This window comes from Chroicocephalus ridibundus, chromosome 1 (genome assembly GCF_963924245.1).
Source record: "Chroicocephalus ridibundus chromosome 1, bChrRid1.1, whole genome shotgun sequence".
Classification (NCBI taxonomy): domain Eukaryota; kingdom Metazoa; phylum Chordata; class Aves; order Charadriiformes; family Laridae; genus Chroicocephalus; species Chroicocephalus ridibundus.
The window spans coordinates 59,062,172-59,086,448 of NC_086284.1; the positions used below are offsets into that span (position 1 = coordinate 59,062,172).

General features: G+C 39.5%; 1 protein-coding gene across 3 annotated transcripts in view; it reads right to left on the reverse strand.

Annotated features, from left to right (window-relative positions):
• Positions 1-226: 226 nt before the first annotated feature.
• The window catches only part of ABCC4 (ATP binding cassette subfamily C member 4 (PEL blood group)), a 186,369-nt gene continuing 162,318 nt past the window's right edge, over positions 227-24,277 (reverse strand). For all 3 annotated transcript variants that reach the window (XM_063336396.1, XM_063336387.1, XM_063336381.1), the window contains 2 exons: positions 9,615-9,749; positions 227-4,707 (listed from right to left, as the gene is read on the reverse strand). In XM_063336396.1, the coding sequence (XP_063192466.1) occupies positions 4,600-4,707; positions 9,615-9,749 (243 nt within the window). In that variant the 3' untranslated portion in view covers positions 227-4,599. The remainder of the gene's footprint in view (positions 4,708-9,614; positions 9,750-24,277) is intronic.

Here is a 24,277-nt window from a genome sequence, read left to right on the forward strand (position 1 = left end):
ATGATGTGGTCTGAGAGACCTCAGACCGCAGACTACTGGTAAAAACAAGCTGGAACGTTATTACCCTGTTCTAACTCCAAATGGCAGATTTTCAACCCTGTGAGCTGGCGATGCCACCCAGAGGTATCTGGAGCTTTCAGGCACGACCTGACTCAGCTCAGCCTGCCATTTCTGCCTTCGTCCGAGCATTTGCAATGACAACAGACTTCTGCACGCTTCTGAGAAACACCTTTTATTGTACGACAGGAGCTGTCATGTGAACATCAACAAAAGAAATCATACCATAGCAATACCAAAAATCAAATCATTACACAAATGCAAAAACCAAAACAAAACCAAACCAGAGTTAAAATGATGAAAAAGCAGTGTGCTGTTACACAACGTAAAACATATACAGAAAGCCACATTCTTCTGCTGAAGTGTCAGATGCTCAGCATCACAGGAAATTAGTGATTTCAACTTTTTCTCCCCCCTCCCTCCCCAAAAAAGAGGCAAACTTCAAAGTGAGATATTTTGAAGGGTCAGATTAACGCAAAAAGCATCATTTTCAGGGAAGTTTCTTTACCATTTGGGTCTTTTGTCCCCTTCTGATTCTTTTTGCAGTCTTATTTTTAACAAGTACTCGGAAGGTTAAAAGAAACCGTCAACATCACTTAAGCAACCAGCATTACTGACGTTGGTCAGAAGAAGGTTCTCCCTCTTTCCAAAGCGCAGTACAAATGGTATTGCACAAGACAACGCCTGTCTGGCCAATGAGCTCTGGTTCAGTTCGCTAAAGAGAATTTTGCCCTTAAAATAAGCAAAACGTGAGATAACCTGTCCTTGAGAAACTGTGTTGGTTTTGACTCTCCCAGTGGTCTTTTGAGGAGGGGTGGAGCAAAGATATACCAAAATGAATGTTTGAAGAACAATTTTTGAGAACAGAAGTACAGGCTGTTCCTAGTCTTTTACGCCAAACAAACAACAGTTCTGTAACCGATGATTTTCGATATTACTGTATAAAATTATATTTATTAGAAATAAGACTCAAATATTTTAAGGCACCTCATGGTGAAGAACTATTTTAAAGGCTTGAATGACTGAGAGGACCAAGTTCTTTTTCCAAGATCCCCAGAAAGGAATGTAGCTTCTAGTAACCAGCTTTGCTATTTCCAAATAAAGCACGAACATTTTCAAAGTGGAAGTTTAGAACTATTTGAACTTTTCTTTAAAACACCTGGCCAGGAAGATAATTTGTCCATTTTAACAGCCCAAGACTTTCACCAAAGGAAGGCCTTTCTCATCCCCGATCTGAGTTTTGCCATTCAGTTACACTGCACTTTTCTACTCAACTGAAATCAAATGGGTCAGTCAATCTTAACCAATAGTCACCTAAACAAAACAACTATCAAGAACAAAACCAACACAAGAATCTAAAAAACAACCTCCCGATTCAAATATTTTTGTTACTTGAAACTAAAAAGATGGATATAATGCCAATGACAAACATGGATGTCTTGCTATCAGGTGTTTTACTCAGCAATTTATGGGCTTCAAGTGTGATTTTTTTCAAAAATATTGTTTTCTCTGATATTGATATTTGATACCTACAGCTAGTGATGTCCTGCCAAAACATGTCAAGAAGCAGAATCAGCATTTTCAGAGATACCTAACATTTTTGTGCGCATTCAAAAAGCTACAGGATCAAATTAATTCTAGCTTACAGATTGATAGCTAGATCTGTCAGGGTCTCATACCAGTGAGTCTGCAGCAGCCAGCGTCTTGGAGCTCTGCTCTGAAATATAACTTACCATAGACTCATTTCAGAGCTGAAATGAACTAAAACTGTAATTATACCCTTGGTTTACGGATGCGTATCTCCTTGGTTCTGATAAAAAAAAAATAAATCTATAAACTCAAGGTATATGGCCAGGAGAACGTACTGTTCTCTTAAGAGTATTTTAAAACCTCAGTGTATTATACACCATACTTACTCTCTTGTAAGATCTATTTAGAAATCAAAAGAATTCACTATTGTAAAACACAGTTAGACTCTGAGTATGTCCAAACTGCTCAATAAAAAAGGTAAACAAATGCACATCAAGCATCAGACTCCATTAAGTGTCTACACTGCCTTACTGGTCAGCTCGCCCCAGCTCCAGGTCTCTCCATGACAAAGCTTGAGCAGACTCTGGGCATGGTTGAGACCATGGATCCCTTCCAAAACGGCAGTTGCAGACAAGACCATGCAAGGTTGAACTTCCTTCATGCTACGCAGTCCCCCAGCATTAGCCCGTGTGACTTTACACACTTGAACACCTCCCTACATCTTCACATACCTCTGCAATACAAACACCACCCTCCTGAGCTGCAGAATAGCCCTAACCCTTATTTCAGATGATTTGAATTGAAAAGGAGAACTAACCCAAAAAGCGCTGGATAATAACAGTGTGCTAAGTCCACAGGGGGACCGCCTGAGCCCGGAGGAGACCGAGGGCCGAGAGATACAGAAAAGTGGATGTGGCTGGTGTGTTCTAGGAAGGATTAGCCACAAGCACGGCTTATATGAGCCGACCTGTGCCACATGGCTTCGAGGACAGGTCGTTGTCCCTGACCGTCTGCTATTTAGCACCAGCTGCAGCACAAGCCTCATGCTGTGCACCGCTGCGTGAAGTTCAGTTCCAGTGATACCAATTGGATTTGTCATAGTGTAAGGTGCTACACACCACAGCAGAAGCGTCAGAACCTGCCAGAAGAAAGCTGGGGACAGGAGCGTTTCATTTTGTAACCTCCTGCTAATGACAGAAGTGGACGTTACCAGCAAAAAGGGACACCCAATGTTTGTTTCCTCCCATCACCATCCACCACAGGAAGCTGGCTGGTGGCACGGCTGGTAGTAAGAAGTCCTGCCCCCTCTCCCGGTATCTCCAGCAGGACACAGCAAGCCTCTGGGCCTCACTGCAGGGAAGATGCTGCGACAGGGAAACGAGGATTCTGCCACCCACCAGCCCCTCACCAGCGGGCTGACTCCTGAGCAGGACAAAGTCCTTCTAGATGAGCCCTCGTGCTGAGGCACAGCCTTTGGCCGCAATTTACTTCTCGACAAGGAGAGAGTAATTCTGTATTTGAATCGGTTAATTGCTGGTAGAGCTGAGAAACGTTTGCGTTTGCTTTACTTTTAGACCACTGGGTAAACAAAATTTGTCTTGCAAAGGTAAGAGCAGGCATCTTCAGTATGTTTTTTTAAAAGCATAGTATTTTCCATGTCCTGAAGAGATCCGTTGCCTTTTAAGCTCTTCTGTGCTCTTTAAACAGCAAAATGAATAGATGTATTTTCTACTCGACCTCAAAGAGTAGGTATCTCACTAAACATGAAAAAATCTGAAGCAGCGTAGCACTGGCTTGATTTTTATTATTTTTTTTAAGCACAGGAATAGTGCCTTTGTGTAAAAGTGCTTTGCTGAATCAGGACATAACTTCGGAGGAATAGCAAACCTCTCTCTCTCACCGCATTCCTCTCGCTACCAGCAACTACAGGTTGTACTTTCCTACCTACTGCGGTAGGACGGTAACTTCAAACAGCTCGAGTTCAACAGAACCCCTGATGCAAAACTTTAAATGTACTAAGGTTAAACATTTTTAACATGCATTTAATGAATTTGTTGTGTACCCTGCAGTTACAGCTTTGGCTTGAAGGCACAAATATTAAGGCACAATAAATGCAAATAATGTATACGTTTCAATGTGTTGGGTTGGAGATAACTTTGTACTACCCGGTATTTAGGTATAATGACATGTCATTCAAACGTTTCCCCAAGTTATTTTAATACCTTTTTTTCTTTGATAACCTGGATAAAAAGAGGAATGTATGTTAAATTATTTAAATATTTCTTCAGTGCAAATGTGGTAATTTTCTTCTGAAGTATAGAAGATTGAGACTGATTTTTCAGCATTTGGATTTTAGCAAAATAAAACTAATATTTACATTCATCTTGAACAACATTATTTGGATTTTTTATCAAAAAAATAAGTATATAGTACTTTTTACTATCAAAAAGGAAAAAGTATTTTTGGCTTGTTCTTTTTTCTACCAACCTGCATAGCTACTTATGACAGGCAGAAGGACAACTGCATTAGACAACTAAATTGTACACTAGCAAATCTGCTGTTTAGACACAGCTGTCGTGCTAAAGTGACACTGACAAAATTTTGGTTTTGCTCGCTCTCAAACTATTTCCAAAAAAGAAAAAGGACACATTCAATTTTTTTTTTTTTTTTTTTTTTTTGTAATAAGCTCCAAATCTGCACCCTAGACCTGTTAGGTGTCCTGCACCTGTTTAAATAAAAGAGATCCCTACCACATAACTTTCAAATAAAAACTGAGTCCGCCTAATTTCCTTAGCAATACAAACATAATTCGCTGGAAAGGAAAACATATTGCACTGAAATTAAAGAAAGAGGGAGAGTAAGAATTTGCTTCTCAGTATTAAATAAGAAGGATGTCCAGTGCAAAGAATCGCCCCCTCCCTTTCCTCTCCCATTGACACTTGCAAACATTGTCACTGAGTTTAGATGACCTCAGGTTTACGTTCTATGGAAAACGGTTGCGGTTATTAGGAATCACAGTGCAGTTTCGGTTATGCATAATCCTGAGGAAGGATCCAAGGAGGAATCTGTGGTGAGTTGACCATTCTGAACTACTTCTGGGTAATTCTTACTGAAGTACACCTAGGAAAAATACCAGATTCTGTGAGCAACTATGCATCGAGCACCTTTTAGTTTCAAATACAATTTCTGGAGACAAATACAGTACAGAGAAATACACGTCCTTAAGGAACCCCAACAGGAACTTCAGGTTAGTGGCATTCGGTAACTGTGTGTAACTGAAAAATTAGTAAAATTACTGTATGGTCTTACATTATAACAAAGCGTGAGAAAAATCCCACACAACCTGTAGATCCACTCAAATGTTGGTAATTCAGATAAACAGATATACTTTATCACTTTACATTAAACTGATAAGTAAAATCATTTTACTAGCTCAAAACATGGAGATAAATTAAAAACAGGATGACAAAGAAGCTGTGAAATCTTGCGTCTGCACAAGGGTTTCTCATTTTCACACATAAAATGAACACAATGGATTTGGATGTTAATATCAGGTTGTAATCCCTATATTTTACAAACTATGATTGACAACCATTGAAACTTCAAGGTATATGTATGAAATATCCCAGCGTTTAATTTGTGCTGCAGAGCAGTTATAGGGCCTATAGAAATGTGATCTCTGGATAGTGAACCACAATAATGAAAGAAGAAGCAAAAGCTTTAACAATGACTCAACCAAGCAACTTCTCTAAAATGTAAGATGATACCAAATAATAGGACAGTTCTTTGCCAAGCCTTTGAGTTCCTGAATTCTACCAATTTCTAGCTCAACTAGAAGAGATACAGGTTTCCTGATAAATGTATAATCAGAACATAAAGGAAATGAAATGCTGTCAAGTTTCACTGTTCCACAATCATCAGTTTTTAGTAGCTGTATCATATCTCTGTTCCTTGACAGATGCGCATAACAAAATGAAATAATGTCAAGACTTGTGTGCTCTTATCTAAAAATGTGTTTGGGTGAAAAAGGACTTCAAATGCAATTTTTTCAAAGAAGAATGTGAAAAGTTTTGTTTGAGTCTTTAAAAACAGAAAATACACTATCTTGCTGAAGCTGACATGTGTCACGAGTTAGGTCTCATAGTCAGACTGCTTTGACTACGGCTTATGAAACGTTTCTCCAATTTATATTTGAGAGTGTTGTCAACAAAGTTCAGGGTTTTTTTATAATAACGTCCTTTTCATATATATGAATACGTGTATAAGACACGCGGGATAAAAAAGAAATAAGGCATTCTATAAAAACATTCCTGTAAGTACCACTGTCGTCTTTTGTGCACACACGCTAACGCAGGATATATGCATTTTTACAAGTTTCAAAGAATATTACGGCCTGATTTGAATCAACAAAAGAATTGGAAGTCCCATTAAGAGGCATTCCTCAGTAACCAGCCACAATCGGATGCAACGGAGGAAAGTTAATCAGGCGCCTGCCCGCGCACACGCTGCAGAGACGGCAGCACCAGTTGTGTATTCCCACCCCGTGCCTGGGTTAAAACATAAACCTTTGGCATACTTTTAATGCAGCTTTTGAATGTGATTTTTTTTTTTTTGTTTTTGAAAGTTAATAGAAAACCTTGGCACATTACTAGAGACGTAATGAAATGGCAGCTGCTTTTCAACTGTCTCATTGCAATTCCTCCCCTGAGCCCAATCCCTCAAGATATTAAATGCCCGAGTCTTTATACAAGTTTCTTCCACTGCCAACCTATTAAAAAGTAATCGCTGAGGTAAGATAACACCTAGTATTTTAATATTTACACATCTGTCATAGCTTTAAAATAAAACCACCCTTATTTTTCCCCTCAAAGTACTCAAAAACTGATTGACAGAAAACAAGCCCTATCCCAATGCCACCAAAGCTTGTGGAAAAGCCTCTCTCAACACTGCCAAAAGCAAGGAGAACACACCAACTTTTGTTTATCTGAATAACGGAGCGCTTTTTTCCCCCCCTTTTTAACTGTTTGATGACTATTTCTCACTTTCCCATAGGACTTTCTCCTAATAGCTTCTTGCAAACCGAGCTAAGATCAAAACCGGGTCTCTCAGTGCCAAGCACAACTCGGTTGCAGTCAGGCTCACAGGATAGTTAATGTATACTCAGCGGTCTCCAATTTAAGCTGTGCCTGCGTTGTTTTCTTTGACATTGGCACAAAAAACGGGGATGCTGAAGACCAAGAGAGACATACAAATAGCAACGCTGGATCAATTCGGAAGCCTGAGCTAAGGTTCCAGCAATGGCTCTATCCTGCAACGCTCAGCTAAGATGCCTAGGAGATTTTTTTGAAAATTAGGTTTCTTCAAAATGTCCAAATTAGCCTTCCAATTTAAGGTGTGTAATCCCTCTTCATTTGCACTTAAAGGATATATGCATACTGTTCCAGAATATGCATTTAAAGTCTCACCTTACTGAAAGAAGCTCTTGCAACAAGTTTGTCTGCACAAGATTCAGGTCCAAAACGCAATAAATCAAATAATCATTGCCAAAGCATGGCCACATTCCAAACCATTTTACTTAGCAACGTAACCCACCGTAACGCCTTTCGAAAAGTATGTATATATGCCATATTACCATTTCTTTTTATGTGCAGCACGCTGTTTTTCAACAACAGAAAAAAAAGCTGTTCTTCATAAAAACAGTTCTTACTAACCACAGGAGGAATGTATGAGAGCAGCAGCAATACATGTAACAGACTTACTAGTGTAAAAAGAAAAGCCATCGGAATCAGCTCTTCTGACTAAGCAACTTCCCTCAAAGTATGCACGAAGCACAAGGGACAGCAATAATGAAAACCCTGCATTAACGTCCAAGTCCTTCATGCAGAAAGGACTGTAACTGTGCTGCTGGGTAGCTGCTGACTGGAGATATAGTCTCCCGATTCCCATATTTTTGGGCTGAGTGTGGATAAGCACCATGCTTTGCATTCTTGGCAGATGCTAAAGCTTGTATCTGCCTTCTAGCCTGGGAGTTAGCAAACTTTTTCATCAAACCACATTTCAGCAGAGACTGGTTCCTGGATCTCTTCCCTTCCTGTACAAAATCACATAACATTGATGTGGTAAACTGCAGATGACTATATGGGCAAGTAACATCAGGCAATTATTTTTATATATTTTGAATTATCTTTGAATGCAATTGTGCAATTGGGCAGGGCTGCAGGGAAGGAAGAAGAGACAGCATGACATGGCTAAATCTCTACAGACGACAGCTGGACAGCCTCACCTCTTGCCATTCCAAGGATCGAGCCTTAGGAAGCTGGCCTTCACTTCACAGACACACACTGGTCATATGAATTTGAAGCTATCCGTTTAAACATCATTTCTATAAACATATCATAAAAAAACATGGCTAAACCATTCCTTTCTAGTAATACAATATAAGAAACTCCACTGAAGCAACGGAGAAGAGCAGCAGGACTCGTTACACAGTCTAGTTAAGGACAAAGCTGTTCCCTCGGTCCTGCAATTAGTGCCACACATGAATTTATAGTGTACGCTCTTAAATACAAAGCCTCACTTGAAAAACTCTTAAAAAAAAAAAAAACAGAGACAAAAAAAAGAGATATTTTAGTAGCTCTAAAAAAAATCCTAAGAATATGAACAGACACAGAAATCTCTTCCCTAACCTTCAAAAAGTTCAGTAAAATAGCCTCCATGACTGCACCACCATTTTTCATTTTTTTTTAACAACTTGTGGAAACGCATTTATTTCACTAGGAAATAGCCAGGCACCTGCCATTTTTTTCCCCGTCTTTAAGTGTTGCTTCCTGCCTATTGCTCTCCTGTTTCCCCAGGGAAGAGTTTGGAGTTTGTGTTCCCCTAGCTCTGCATCCAGCAACTCGAGGCGAGGAAAGCACAGAGGTTAGAGGCAAGACCTTCGCCTCTTGTCTCGAGAAGGCTCTCGTAGGTCTCTACATGCCTAATGTCAGTGCTTTACTTGCACACCGAAATTAAAGTTACATGACTATGAAGCAAGTTGCTGCCAAACTGAGCGCTCTCAGCCTCAACTGAAGCAGCGCTGAAAAAACTTCATCGGCGCTGAAATAAAACCTTGCTCTGGACGTCCCGTGTGGCAAATTATCAAGGAAAAAGAAATCAAGCCAAAAGCTAGTCAAAATGAGTCCCTCAATCAGAGGTCATTTTTTTATCTTCTTATCTTTGCTTCAGCTTTCCTTCTGAAAAGTGAAGATGATATAGCCTCACCCCAGAGGCATATTATGAAAATTAATCCATTGATTAAACACTTTGATTGCCAGAGGAACGCTCAGAATTACATTAATAATTCTGTACTCAGAGTAGGATTTGAATAGTAAGCAGTAAACCAGGCACAGAGCCTTGTAGGGAACAAGGAGGCAACAAAACATTTGACAGCTGTTTCTTAATTGGGCCCCACTCATCCGATGTGCAGAACAGAGCAAGGGTACAAGAACCAAGTAAGAGAAAGCACAAAAGTAGGAATGTAATCACATCCTACAGCAGACGGGTTAGAACTAGATGATCTTTAAGGTCCCTTCTAACCTGAACTATTCTATGATTCTATCCCCAGAGACCATAACGTAATGCACAGGTACTGAACCTCAACCTAAAATTTGATGGTCCCCTTTAAAAATATAGAAATACCAGAGAAGTGCTGGGCTCTGCAGCCCTAACATGGTTCACAGCAAGTTTTTTTATAAGAGCAATGCCCAGCACAGGTGAGTATGTCATATATTATTTACACTTACCGTTCTGTGTACATACAGAAGGATGCAAGAAATCTAAACAGTCTTTCAACTTGGGGTATATAAATACACTTATCACTTGGCAGTCTGTGTACATCCCACTAAAAAAAAAGCACTGAAAATGATGGCTTTGCCTTGCAAAGCCGACAGATTCTTTAGTGGAAGGCTTACTCTAACACTGAATACGCTAACTTGAGATAAACAAACTGCAGAGACAAACTTAATTATCACTTCTTCTAAAATTACCCGTTTTGCTGTTTCAATCAGAGAAGCCGCTTCAGTCTTGCCCACTTGTTGCACCATTTTGTAAAACAAGCCATCTTGCTCTTGCAGCAAAATATAAGGTTCCCCATATTCTTTCAGTCTTCCTGCATCTAAAACCTGTTAAATCAGCAGAAACCAACATATTAACATAAGAAATTCAAAAACAAATGTCGGAGACTACAAGCAAAGGGAGAATGTATGCACTTTAAGTGCTAAGATGAATTTTGTATCCTGAAAATGAAATATGTTCTCTTCAAACAAGCATAGCACTTTTTCAGTTTATAGACCTGTTGTACAATTTCAGAGTGCCCTACAGCCATTCCACCTATAGGAATCCAATGCAAAGTTATGCAGAATATGGAAATACAATGTTTGTGAAGCCAACAAAGCAGATTATAAGACTCATTGTGTAAGAAAGAAACAAAGAGGTCTAAAATGGGCTCTGAAGTAAACAGCTGTGGGTAAAAAACCACGCAATAACCACCAAGACGGTTGAGGGAGAATAAGTACGTCTTTTGGATTAGAGGAGGTGAAGATGTAATTAAAGAAAATGAGGGTGTTGCTGAAAAGATAAACAATTTCTTGCATCAGTTTTTGCCAACTACGTATTAGAAAGATACTTACCCTGAACCTATTCTTTCTACATAAAAAAAGATGAGATGCCACCAGGGACATGGGTACCCAAAGAGAGGAGGGGAGGAGGAAAGAACAACAGAGAAATTAAAAAGGCATTAAGTCAGTAAGCCACAGAGGATACATACAGTCAAAAATAGTAGAAGAATGTAAGGATAAGCTGATTGAACCTCTAAGAAAATATTCTTATACTAGTGACTCTATTTAAGGACTGCATGGTAGCAAATATTGCACTTACATTCCGAAAAGCCTTATGCATTTCAGGGAACTTTTAGAGCACGATATATACATTTTAGATAAGACAGCAATTTAGTCAAAACAATCATCAAAACACAAGTAGAAGACACAGGTAGAATTTGCTCTCCACAGTTTTAGCAGAACTAAATAGTACCTCACAAGTCTGATACAATTCTTAATGCACGAGGAGAAAACTAAAGGAGAAATGGTTTATATGGATTTCCAGAAAGGCATCTGGTATAACGAAATAGCTGTGCTACAAGGGACAAAAATTCCTCAAGAACCTTGACAGAAAACGGAGATCAGAAATAAACACTGCACTTTATTTTGTGGAAAGCTGAACGGGTAGGAACTGGTGGGAACCACATTGTTCCGGCATATGTGGCAGCTACGTATGTGTTAGTCACCAGAAAAAGGAGTTATCAGAAAACAAACCTGCAAATGACACAAAAACGTGCGGGGAAAGTCTAAACCAGAGGAGATTCAGATACACATAACTAACCTAAGAGAATGAGAAACACAATGGCAGGGAAAAGTCAATATTGACAAACGCAACACACTCAAATACTTAGCTGGCTTATAAATTAATGGTATTGACTCAAGAAAGAGATTTGGGTATCAGTCTACAAGTTCAGTACTTTCGTCCATGTGTAGGAGCAGTGAAGTTAAAAAAAGAAAAAGAAAGAGAAAGAAGTTATGTGAGAAAACAAAGTAATTCAGAAAATATTTTTGTTCTTATATAAATAAAAAACTGAATACACATGGCATATTACTGAAAAAGATATTGCCACAACAGAGGGACTTCAAGGACTCATAACCAAGACGTAATTGTGGTGTACATACTTGTAAGGGGGGGGGGGGGGAGATCTAAAAAACTGGAGCTGCTAATTTCAGGAAAGAAATGAATAAAAGGTACTATGAGGACAACTTCCAAAATAACAAAAACAGTTTGCAAACTTCTGTTTGAAAGGAGAAACTCCAATAAGCTTCCAGATACAAATCCAAAGCCCTGCGAGGAAACTTTCGAACGTGCAAGTTTTGCCTGGGCAGCTCCTTAAAGCAAAACATCCTGATGGCCAAGAGCTCGGCAGATCCCCCAGTGGCCCTGGACCCCCATTAATGACGAAGCCTGCAGCGAAGCTGGGCAGCTGAGCCGATCCCTTTGCCTGCACTGGGGTGAAAATTCCACGCTGCCGACTTGTTTGACACCAGGGACCCGGCAGCGGGGAAAAGGCGCCCACTCCTTCGCTTCCGGTTCAATTAAGTACATGGCATTTGAATGGAAAATAACTCAGCCAACAACAACCGCATAATTGCATCTGATTTTATAAATCGTATGCACAGAAACCTACAAGAAGTTATTTGCCGTTTTCAAAAGCTCGTATCTTAGAGCACCCAGCTTATACTATGATTTGCCTCTGCAAGCAATTTCCAATACTGTTTGGTATACTGCTGAAGAAAGTGCTCGTGGTAAGATTTTCAAATATCAGCAATATAGCATAGCAGGATATACAGTCATTGAATACACAACAGATGGAGTATTTCACCTGCGAAGGTATACTTGCACACATGTTGATTTTTCAGTGTACTTAGTCCTATCCCATGTAATCTGAATACTTAAGGATTAATTACAAATGTAATTTTAATCGCCATCTTTTATATACTACAGTATGTCACAGTTAAGGGCAGCTTCCTTAAAAATGTAATAAATCAACTGATGGTATACAGTCCAACACAACAATGAACTTGCCATGCCACAGCACAGGACATCTCTAGTGCCTTGAATTAGTTTAGTTTTTTTCAGCATAGCACTAGATTATGTAGCCACTCCTTAAGAAAGAAAACAAAAAGCGTCTTTGTTAAATGTGTCTCTCACAAGTAAGGAGCTGCAACAGAAGAGTGGAGGGTTTTTAAAAAAATTTATATTACTGCGGTATTCGAATTTTAACATTAATTTTGCAAATATCTGAAACAACCACAAACATGGACAATCTTTCTCCTCCAGAGAACCTGGGAGGGGAAAAAAGAAAAATTTATTCTTCCTTGGCAAGTTTTAAACAGCCAAGTCCAGAAGATGAATAGACAGTGCGAGCGATTTGTGTGTCTAGAAAAATTCCATTCACATTTTAAACAAATCATTAATCTATTCATACCCTTTTCTGGGGCATAAAACCAATCTTGTGTTATGAAAACAGACAGAACAAACATAGGGAAAACAAGCTGCGTTACTTTTTAAAAAAACCTGAAAAGAAAAAAAAAAATGAAACTGAACAGAGACGGTATCATTCCTACAAGTCAAGAATAATCTATAAACTCTATTCACCAAGGAGAAACACCATTTCTATTACCTGCTGTCATCTATGAGACAATGGAGAGAATTTAAGCTGATTTACTTTGTAGTTATACATTTATATATTTATGCATTTACAAAAAAAAGCGCTTAGACAAAGAGATAGGTTCTCTTCTTTGAAGAAATACGTGCTGATAAAATTTAAATAAATAAATAGGTACTTTGGCTAAGGCTTTGCATACTCTTACTCACTGACTCCAAGCCAAATTAAAATCATTAGGACTTCAAAAAGCCAGCTAATCATTCAGGAAAGGTGGAATCTGGTGTTTACCAGCCACATATTTTCTGATCAACTTGCATGCAACGCTTATCACTGCGCAATACGACCAAATCGAACCCAGATGCATTCCAAGGCAGTTGTACCAGTGGAACTTGATAAAGAGAAGCCAGAGAAGCCTGTAGCTGGCGAAATCAGATCGGCAGGATGATTATGGAGGACACACGCAGGAGCATGGGACTCTCAATCAGACATTATAGACCTTAACGCAGACTTTGGGCAAATTATTCAAGTTTTTAGCTCCTCGGTCTGAGTGTTTGTAAAATACAACAAGTAAAGTCTCATAATCCTTCTGTGGGAGTTAACTGCCTGTGAAATACTTAGACAGCCCAGAGTAAAATAAAACAAACATGAAAAAGCTATATAAACCCAAAGTGTCATATGTAAACCAGGGCCAGAATCTCTACCGCCCTGTACCGGCAGTCTCTTTTACGTCGCCTGCACTGTTCTTTGTAGTCAGATCCTTATGACTTCAACAGGATTTTCTCAAGCAGAAGAGTAACTCCAACAGAGCAAAATTTACAAAATTGGCCGCTGGTGATCATGCAAAAAGAGCATGCAGGAAAATTCTTATTCCGTGGAATTTGCTCACCTCCTTTGCTCTCCTCTTTACTTGCAGGTATCCAAATCACCCTCACTCAAACAGCACTATTCAGACATTTTACGTTCAAACAGAGCTTAAATCCTATATTCTTCTTGAGTAGAATCCTCTCATGACAGCTAATTCTACTCCATCTAATGTTTCATTTCAGATGAACAGTCTGGGGCAGCGACTGCTCATCCCAGTTGTGAATTTTTCATGTTGGCAACGTATTTTTGAACTGCGCTTTGACATGGAGGTACAGACTAACATAGAAAAAGTGGGATTAAAAACACGTCGGGGAAGGGCAGAGAAATAGAAAAGAAGCAGTTGAATTTGACCGACCTGCAAAGGCAAACATGAAAATGGAGTCTCAGCCGTTTAAACGTGTTCTTCGTGTTAACTCTAGCTAGCACAGAAGGACTATTTGCTTACGCCACAAAAATGTTGCTGAACTAAACTTGCATAAGGTTTGGCAACTACAAAATAGCTGTCCATTTTTGCCTTGTATGTATCCTACCAGGGCATTTACCTCCACTCTGCTTAGGTCCTCTCCCCCAAACTTTAGAGTATTCCATTCCATAGCCTCATAGTTTAATGTATTAACCATGACAAAAAGGTGGGGGAAAGACAAAAAAGAACACATAAAATGGTGGAAAAGAAATCAGAGATCCATTTCACAAAGGAAAGAGAGAAACAAGACAATGAGTGACAAGGATGCTACATCAAGATAGTCCAGATTCCAGCAGAGACCGAGGCAGCAGAGCCAGGACAGCACCTCTTCTCCCTAATGATTTCTGCAACTAATCTATATTGCTCAGTTGCACAGGACTTTGGAAAAGCAAACATTAATTTTGTAAGTGAATTTAAAATCTTCTTTATGGATTAATATAAGTAAAAGAAGTGTCATTAGCCACAGAAACAGAAAGAACACGGACTCTCAAAGACGCTGTAACAAATACCATGTACTTATGGCTATCCATAGACACAAAAAAGAAAGTTCTAAATCCTGCATTTTCTAACTTTCAGCAACAAAAGCAGACAAACCAAGAGAACAATAGTTATAAAACATTCTGAGAAAAAAACAGTCCAAGGTTGGAAGTGTTCAGCAACAGAGGAGGGGGGCATGGGAATTTATTTCAATTATTATTGAGGAATGACTAGTATTCCTATTCACGTTCATCTTCACCATAAAGCCAGAGGGAAAATGGGACATTTAAGAGTTGATCATAAATGTTTTTATTTCCTATTCAAAAGGAAAATAATTCAAGCAAATTATCTCCTAGGGAATACATCTGATTTAATTTAGACTTGGAGAAGGCATCACCAAACAACAAAATTATTATTAAAGTTCAAAACTCCTCTAGGAGTACAACTTTGAACAATGTTTTCCTCAGAGAGCATACATCAAGATGATCTTCAATAAAGTCCTGGGAAGAGGAGAATATTCAGGAGATGCTTCTGGTTATATCATATTATAAGAAATATATTTACCCAAGACAATACATAGCATTGTGGGAAACAGTCAACAGCCTGTGCTCCAGTTGGCATTAAGTTCAGATGCAAGCATGTTCTGTCTCTTCCGTCTCATCACGGTTTGTCAAAACAGATCAGAAACATGTAGATACTTCTCTGAAGAATCACTTATAAACTATCAACATATCTAAACAGGTTTGTGAACATCGAAGAACACTGAGAAGGCTGCAAATATAACTCAGGAACCATTTTCAAGTTTGGTTTTTTTTTTTTTTTTTCTTTCTTTTTCAGCAGTTTTTCTTTGGGGTTTTTTGTGGTTGTTTTTTTGGGTTGTTCTGGTTTTTTTAATTTTTGGTGGTGGAGCTTTGTTTCGTTGTCTTTTTTTTAATTTTTAATTTATTTTTTCTTTTAGTCTTCAGGTTTAATCTAAGCATTCCTCAAGCTCCTTCAGGGCTCCTATACAAATTACCAGTAACTCCAGACAAATTTGGCGTCAAATAACGTACATTTCATACATGATGTGTACAAACAAAGCAGAGCACGCTTGGGCGTTTACCTTCTTATAATCGGAATTTTTTTTTTTTCAGGCTTTCCTAATATTTCACCTCAGCAGATCTTTGCTGTAACAATGCCAAATCTGCCACTGGTCACCGGGATTTGACATGTACCTCCTGCCCACCTTCCCCACTTCACAGAAAAGGCAACTTCAGACATCTTGCTCTGTAACCAGAAATAGTGGATTCTTTAAACCGAAATTATTCTTGAGCCATAACTTAGGGAAAATTGAGCACGCAATGCTAGCTGGTAAGTTGATCCACATATGAGTTATCTTTACTTTTCTTGCAGGGGCTCAAAAATCTACCTTCTTCTCCTTTTCTCCATCTGATGGCATTCCACTGTAAGCTAGTTGGAACGTTGTGGGGGAAAAAAACCCCAATTATGTATGTAGTAATGAGTCTTATTCTACTGATAATCATTTGATATTAAATCCTTCTGTATGTTTTTGTAGGAAAGAAGCCTGTTAACCGGTGACTGCAGACGTTTCTTGTATTGTTCAGTTTCCTCACCTCAAAACACCTGATATACCAGTGACAGCTCAACCTTTCCCTTTGAGAGTATGAAGGGATCTCATGCCACTTCTTACCAACTGCTGTACATGCTGACAAAACTCTGCCTTGGTCAATCAGTAATGACTGTTTCCACCACTGTAAAGCCACATTTCTCAACCGGGATTGCAGAATGGCTCAAATGTGGCCCTGAAGTGATCGAAGATATACTTCAGCTTAAGAAATCCCACTCTTTAATAAGGCTTTTGAGGGCCTTGGGAAGTCAGATAAGCTACAAGGTTATTATACTTTTCAAGAGGCTAAGGAATGTTGTTGCAGATGACTGGGCATGTCTCTTGGTTTTATCAGTTTCCGATGACAATGAACTTGTGGCTCAGCTGCCATGCACACAGTTTTACCTTATCAGAAACTCTCTGTTCAAAGTATCAGCCACCGGCGTGTCCTGTGCTAATTTGCTTTTAAACAGTAATATAGTATTTCTGAGAGCAAAAATCATTCTCTAAAAGATGTTTCAGTATTTCTGGATACGGCCTGAGTTCTATATCATTGTCCTTAACGAAACATGAACCAAGCGTCCTGTCCTTATACTGACAGAAACACATTCACAGACAAATGCCTGACAGAATGAGAGCCTGGCTTCACCTCCTGCAGTAATTCAAACCCAGCTCTTCATTCGAATGCTCCCAGCTGAAGTACTGCCTCAATAATCAGTTGCTTTATTTAGGCAAAAGACAAATCTTGTTGGGCAGTCCTCTTGAAATTGGGAGCAGCTTTTAAGAACTCAAAGATGCCAGTGTTTTGGAGAAGCGTGGCTTAAAACCGGCCAAGATAACCAACAATTCTAGAATCTTTTCAAGCTCATTGGGATTTTGACTCATTTTAGAGACAGCTGGGCCAGGTGTGATATTTAAAACTGTCACAGACACTTTATTTCAGCTGATAACACCTTGATACATGACCATGTCACATATAGCTCAGTATTTTACACAAAACTCAGCCTAAGCATCAATATAATATATTCTCTTAATGGTAAAGATACCTAAACAACTCAGCTATGAAAACAATATGTTCACTGTTGATATTGGTTGAACTCATTTATTAAATTCCAAGAAATAATATGGAAGAATCTGGTTTTCCCTTGTGGTTTGCTAAGTACCAACCCAGTTTCAGAAGACCTAGGAACAGTGGAAACTGCCTTTGTTCAGACTCAAAACAAAACTGATCATTTCCGAAAAAAAATCACTTGCTAAATGCTCATCTCTTCCAGAAACTCTGCAAGCCTTAAGTTACCGAATGAAAGGAGAAACCTAATGGTTCCCAGGCCCTTTGGTCTCCATCAGTCGGCCAGATGGACTCCAACACAGCCAAGAGCCAAGTAGGTAGGTTGGCATTAATCACACCCAATGTCTGGTGGAACTGCTTAAATACTCTGAAGAGTCTCCCTGAATTATTTCATCAGCCCTTATAGTTAAGTGTTGAGATCTCTCCTGAGTTTTCACATTTGATTGTTTGGATCCTGAAAATCTGGACATCCAGACAATGTACCAGTCACTTAACAGAACACACGTACACAAGCAATGTTTTTTTGCTGTGTACAAACTGATGTTGATGCTCAGGTATGCTGAGACCAAGTATTCTTTCACCTCCCCTCTGCAAGGCATCTCACCTATCACCATTAATTTCTATCTTCTGCTCCATGCAGGTGCCCCATCCTTCATATTTTTATCTTCACTTTTCTTTACCCAACAGACTTTGGCCCCACAGCACAGCTGGGATTTTTCTTAGGTTGAATAAAAAGAAAATAAATTTAGTTCTAATATTCCCTGGTCCATATTTTCAAGACAGAGGCTCAGTCAAAAAAAAGGAGGTTTATTAGTGTTTGTTCCTTTTGAATAATGACAGCAGGCGCACAAATATGAATGTAGCAATTTTACTGTGGATTACTGGATTCAGACCCACAAGGTACTTTAAGGTTTCTATGAAGAATTAGGTGCCTAAGTATCTTTGGAGACCTGATTACTAGTTTCAAAAATTTGGCTTTCATTCAAGCTACTATAATCCATTAAGCTCCCTTTATATTCTTTTAACAGAATAGACTTCAATAGCACAAGTATAATATCCAATAACATTTCACCACACTCCAGATACTGTGTTAATATAAGGTCAAAAACCCTTTCAGCTCTGTGTTACAGAACAAAAAAAGAAAAACACCCATTTTATACAGTTGCAGTTCTCCCACTTTACAATTTTAAAGGACTGAACAACAGCTCTGAATGCAGCCCTAATTACTGCCATTTTTCACAGTTTCATGTTTTACCATCCCAGCCTCTAGGAAAATTTCTGGTCTTGCCAATTGACCTGTCTTAGACATCTTATGCACTTGAGGGCCTGTCTGTATCCGACAGCAGGTAGGTCTCCACCAAAGAAACAGTCCTACACGTACATACTTAAGGTGAGTCAACGCTATATGGCAACATGAACCCTTTAAAGAAACCCAAACTATTCTACAACTAGGACCCCGCATTTCTGTATCTTGTGACTTACATAATTCTCCCTAAACAAAATGTCTAAGATTTACGGTAAAACACATTAATTTTCCAGCAGTGATATTTAAATAAGTAGCAAAAAAGCCACCAAAAGAAGATCCAATAGACCACAGCATTTATGGCTTCAACTCAGTATTACTAACTGAAGTGTACCACCACTACCTTCCTACGTTCTCCACATCTCCATCTAAAGCTGGGACACTGCGGTGAAAGCTCAGGTGAAGGCCGGGCAGGTGGGGCTGCTCGACTCTTTCAAAAGCTCTGCTTCTCACTGGGCTGCAGAGTCAGACTCTCTCATGCTTATTCTCCTCCTAACTCCATGACTCTTGCATTTCTGGCAGCACAGTGCTTCAAAAGGAAGGGTGGAGACTGGCCTTAACCTGACCGCCCTGTGTATGCTGGTGGGTACGGCATCTTCTTGAGAATGGGGAGCATTGCAACCGGAACTCCTCAGATGGAGGACAGCGTAGAGCACAGACTTCTGCACTTCCTGGAAGAATGCTGTCATCCCATTGCCATCATTATCACGTTCATTTAGGTGTCTATTAAGACCATTGCCTCATCTCCAACTGGACAGATGAAGGATACTAATGTGCAACACTGGGTCAGATACCAGAACTCCAGAAAGAGACAAGTGCTCAGACCTCATCTACTGCACACCATTTTCTGTCTAGCTGTAGGTGACTCCCTTTTCACTACGCAAACTGCCTGGATCTCCCTCCAGAGTTTCCCCTTTGCTTTCAAGATGTTTACACCTACTCTTGGTGGACCGATTGCCCTGCTGAGGTTAGATATCCACAGTGCCTAAAACAGGGTGCCTGATTTATGAGGCTCAGAAGTTCCACTATGGTAAATGTAACGTAACATCTGAAAAATGGGAACAACTGAGCACAGGAGGCTTACCGGAAAGACGTGGGAAGTAATTTTCTATTGACCAAAAAAACAACTCAAGTCTGGCTGTGAAGTACATACTATTGTTACTCTGAATATTAGTCACTTCAGAATGTAACCACAACAGGTTTTCCCATAAATAAATCAAATCTCTTCCCATGATTCTCTTCATCAAAAACTTCCTATTTGAATGACAGTTTTTAATTACTAGATCAAGTTCTGCTTGCATAAAGAGTTTCCATTTCAAAGAAGTATTGCACTGATATGAAAAGTCTCTGTGGAGAAACATCCTTGTCACTGGAAAATGCACAAGTTTTGACTACTCTGTGGCTTTCCTAGAGAGACGCCACGGCATAGCACATAGAGCAAACAACATCACTGGGCCCTTGCCAGATGCATATACTTAATTTGCTACCGATCTACTACGTCCCCTGGGTGAGCCTCAATTTCTGTATGCCGTTTTCCCCTCTGTAAAAATACAGTTTCTACAAAATATTCTCAACATGGAGAAAGCGGCAGAGAGGCAGGGGAGGAGTGGGTGATAGGGATTGTATGAGATCCCACTGGAAATTTTGGGAGCGGTGCCTCTTGGCTGCCCCAGGCTGCTCCTGGCTGGGTTTGGTGAGCTGCAGATGCAGTTTAGCTAAAAGGCCCTCGCCCTCCGAGGTGAGGACAGGACAGGGAAGCAGCCGCCGTGGTGGTGGGGAAGCTACATGGAATGAGGGGCCAGCGGCACAAGCCTGAGCTGAGCTTCTGCCAGGATTTGCCAGCACAGAAGAGGCAAGGGCAGCATTTCTGCCATCCTCCCCCTCTGCCAAGGCAGCAGGGCGGCTGCCTGTGCCAAACGGCTAAAACGGGTACTGCTAGCACCTGACGGGAGGAGTTACAACTCGGGTTCTCAAACTAATAAAGAAAAAGGAATGAGAAAGTGTCCTAGGAGACTCTGGAGCAGCACAGAGGGAAGGGAAAGGGAAAAAAAAAAAAAAAAAAAAAAAAAGGAGTTTGAAAAACCGCTGGATTATAATTTTATGGTAGTATTATTTGATGGCCTGACTTAACAAGTCTTTCCAACTTTGGTTCCAAAGATTGTATGGATACTTCCCTATCTCACCCAGGTGTTTGAAGTTTAATTAATTAATGTTTGTAAAGAGCGTTACAATTTCCAGATGAAAGGTCTTATGCAAGTGCAATGTAGTATTACTCATTGAGGTGATTGGGTTAGAGAGTATCACATTACACAATACAGCTCTTCCCTCAATGATTTTAAGTGTTTGAAGTTCTGATAAAATGTATTTATCACTAAGATAGCTATAATGGAAATACTCTTAAGGCGTGACCTGGATTATGAAACCAGAGGTATGGTTTTGGGAATGGAACAAACGAGAATTAAAACAACTCCTGAGGCCAGATTTGTCTACAGTTGTATAAAATGTATTCTGTTCTTCCTTTTTTTTTCCTCTTCCAGTAGGCTTTTCTTCTCTTCTAAAATAGAACCGGTTATTACGATGGGTGTGAGCAGACATGCAACAGTTCACGTTCAGTTCCTATTTCCATACTCATCCAACTTGACATTTTCTCATGACTTTCTCAAAATTATTTTCTGTTCTAATTTTTTTTTTTTTAAAAAAAAACTTTTGGATTAACCCTAAAAGGTGAACAATTTCTTTTTGGCAAGTTCTGCTTTAATCAGCAATTAAACTGAATGAAATCAAAAGCCAAATGCCAAGACAATGCCAAACTGGAGACTGCAGTCAATACGCTTGAGACAGGGTTGGCATTCAAAGCTATTTCAATCTAGACAGGCTGAAGGAACAGGTCCACGTGGACTTCACGACACTCAACAATGACAGATGCAAAGTCCTGAATCTGGAATGGACTGACCCCCCTGCATCCGTACCACCTGGGGAGCCTGGGCATCAGCTGCGCTGAAAAGGAGGTGGGGTCCTGGTGTCCAAGTAGGCTAACCAGGAGTCAAACAGTGTGCCATGGGTATGGACAGGAGCGCAGATCAAGGGAATTGCTTTATTCAGCACCCATCAGAACAGATCGGGAATATGGTGACCAGTTTTGACTTCTCAGTGCAAGGAAGATGAGGATAAATTGGAGCAAGTTTGAAATAGGGTCACCAGGGTGATCAGTGGACTGGAACACTTGACCTGTGAGAGGCTGATGGCGCAGGGCTTGTTCAACCTGGAGAGCAGGCAACTTATCAGCAACCTTCCTATACCTACAAGGAAGTTACTGAGAAGATAAAAGCAGGCTCTTCAGTGAAATACACAGTGGGAAAATCAGAAACAATTGCCATAAGCTGAAGGGAAGCTTCAACTGGATACAAGGAAAGAAATATTTCACGGCTGATAATTAAGCATTGGGGCAGGCTGCACAGAGAGACTGTGGAATCTCCATCTTTCAAGGTTTTCAAGAGGGAATTGGAAAAAGACCAGAGCAACCTGATCTGAAATTAGTGCTGACCCTGCTTTGCGCAGGAGGTTAGACGAGAGACCTCCTGAGGTTTCTTTCAATCTGATTCAGTAGGAAGGGAGGGAAACCCTAGTTTATGTTCAGGTTATGTATACTTACTCAGGAATGGGCTTGGACTTTTGTGATTGAGTTAAGAGACTTGAGCAAACTTGTTAGTTTGCTCAAAATTTGTTTGAAACGCAACTTTACTCATTATCTATCAAAAGACAATTGTTAATATTCCAACTTCCGGGTTTGATCTTTGTTCTTCTTCCCTCATTTTCTAACAAACTTACCACGATAGCAAACAACAGAGATTTGGGATGGCTTATAAGTGAAGGCATTATTGCACCTAGAGGTCTCAGTTAAAGGAGAAACAAAACCAGGGCTTTTAATAATACCGGGTAATGGAAGAACAATGCACTTCAGTTTGCGAATTTTACTCTTCAATAAGAATCTGCATCAAGTTAAATTTGTGAATTACCGAATCACATTGACTAACCAAATTTTAAAATACTCTGAAAGCATTCTTTAGCTGAGTCTTCTCAATTTTTGTGATATTTAAGTAAATGATTAATTTTCCACGAATGCTCTTTTTATTGTTAATGGCACTCATTAATTGTTAGTCCTCTAGAGGGATATCCTTTTTCCTTGCATTTTTAACAGATATTTTTCTTATTCTTCAAAAATTCTGCTATATTCCCACTAGGGGTTACATGCCTGAGTAAACCAAGTAATTAAAAGTGTAACAAAAGCACGCCTGCCATAACTCTGATCATTCTAAATATGCATTCATATTTCTGATTTGCCCGAAAGCAGAATCAATAACTGAATAAGGATGTCAAGAAAACAGGTTTGTTAAGGGGTCATGTCAGTTTCCTCCTTTTTTCTGTCCTACACTTCTCACCCTCCTCTCTCCCCCCAAAATTACAGAAATCCCTAAGAAGATCAAAATAGAGTAATGTAAAAAGATGAAAAATATTTAAGAGTTACTAATGACCGCAGACTCAAAGGCACATCGTCTTGCAAATCTGTTCCTTAACGCTATGAAGAGGTCAAAGGCATTCAAATAAGACTGTATTAGACAATGTAGGAACATAAATGAACTTCTAACAAACTAGAAATCTTAATAGTGGCTAAACTGAAACAACAGAAGGTTAAGAATAACGTACAGAGTAAAAGTGCAATAGAGTAGCTATATAGTTGGTAATAATGCTGGGCAGTTTGGGGACAAGGTGACTCCTATGCTTTGTTCCAATGATTTTTGGTAAAAAGGTAAATAAAACATCTAGCTTTCATTACAACTGCATGACACTGAAGGTAAAACTAAGAAAACATCTTCATGGAAAGAGCATTCTGTGCATAACAAGTTAATGGTAGTTAATGAACCAAAACCCACAGAAATCCCTTTGGATAGCTAACAAACACACACAGCTATTAATTAGGTCACAGTTGTTTCCTCACAAGTCTTTTGTTCATTTTAGTTGTAGAAAACACCAACATATCCATTAGACCTGTGGGGAGGTATTCACCAGTGAAGAAAATATTTATTTATTATACGTTAAATGCTTGCAATTATATGACTACTTATGGCAGTTCTGCTGGTTTCTCTCTTTGTAAGTAAACTATAATCACTCAGTTCACAATCTATTCTACTCCTCAGAACACCACTCACCTCACTAGATCCAATTGTTTCATTTTGTGTACTTCGGGCAACCATTGTAACTCAATCACAGATTTTAAAACGTTTTGAGCAGTCAGTAAAGAAAGCATGGAAAGAATTAACATGCTTCATTTTCACAAAACAAAAGTGGAAGAAAGTAATTTTTAAGGTTACCACCGAGACGTGAAGGGTAATTTCTGCTTGAAGCCCAGTTAAATTTGAGTTCCACTCATGAACACGGTTTGCCCACTACGTCAGTTACTTCATTAACTGGCTGCAAAGAAAATATTTGCAAAGGGCTCCCGTTCCTACTGCAGAAAATTGCAAAACTGCAGGCTGCGCATCATTTCAAGGACACAAACCAGCCCGATTTCCTCAGAGTCTAGGGAAGACCATACCTTTATGAAAATAATCAGCAAGTATTTCCTAATTTCTACGCGTGTGCAACGCACCGTGGGGCAGCCA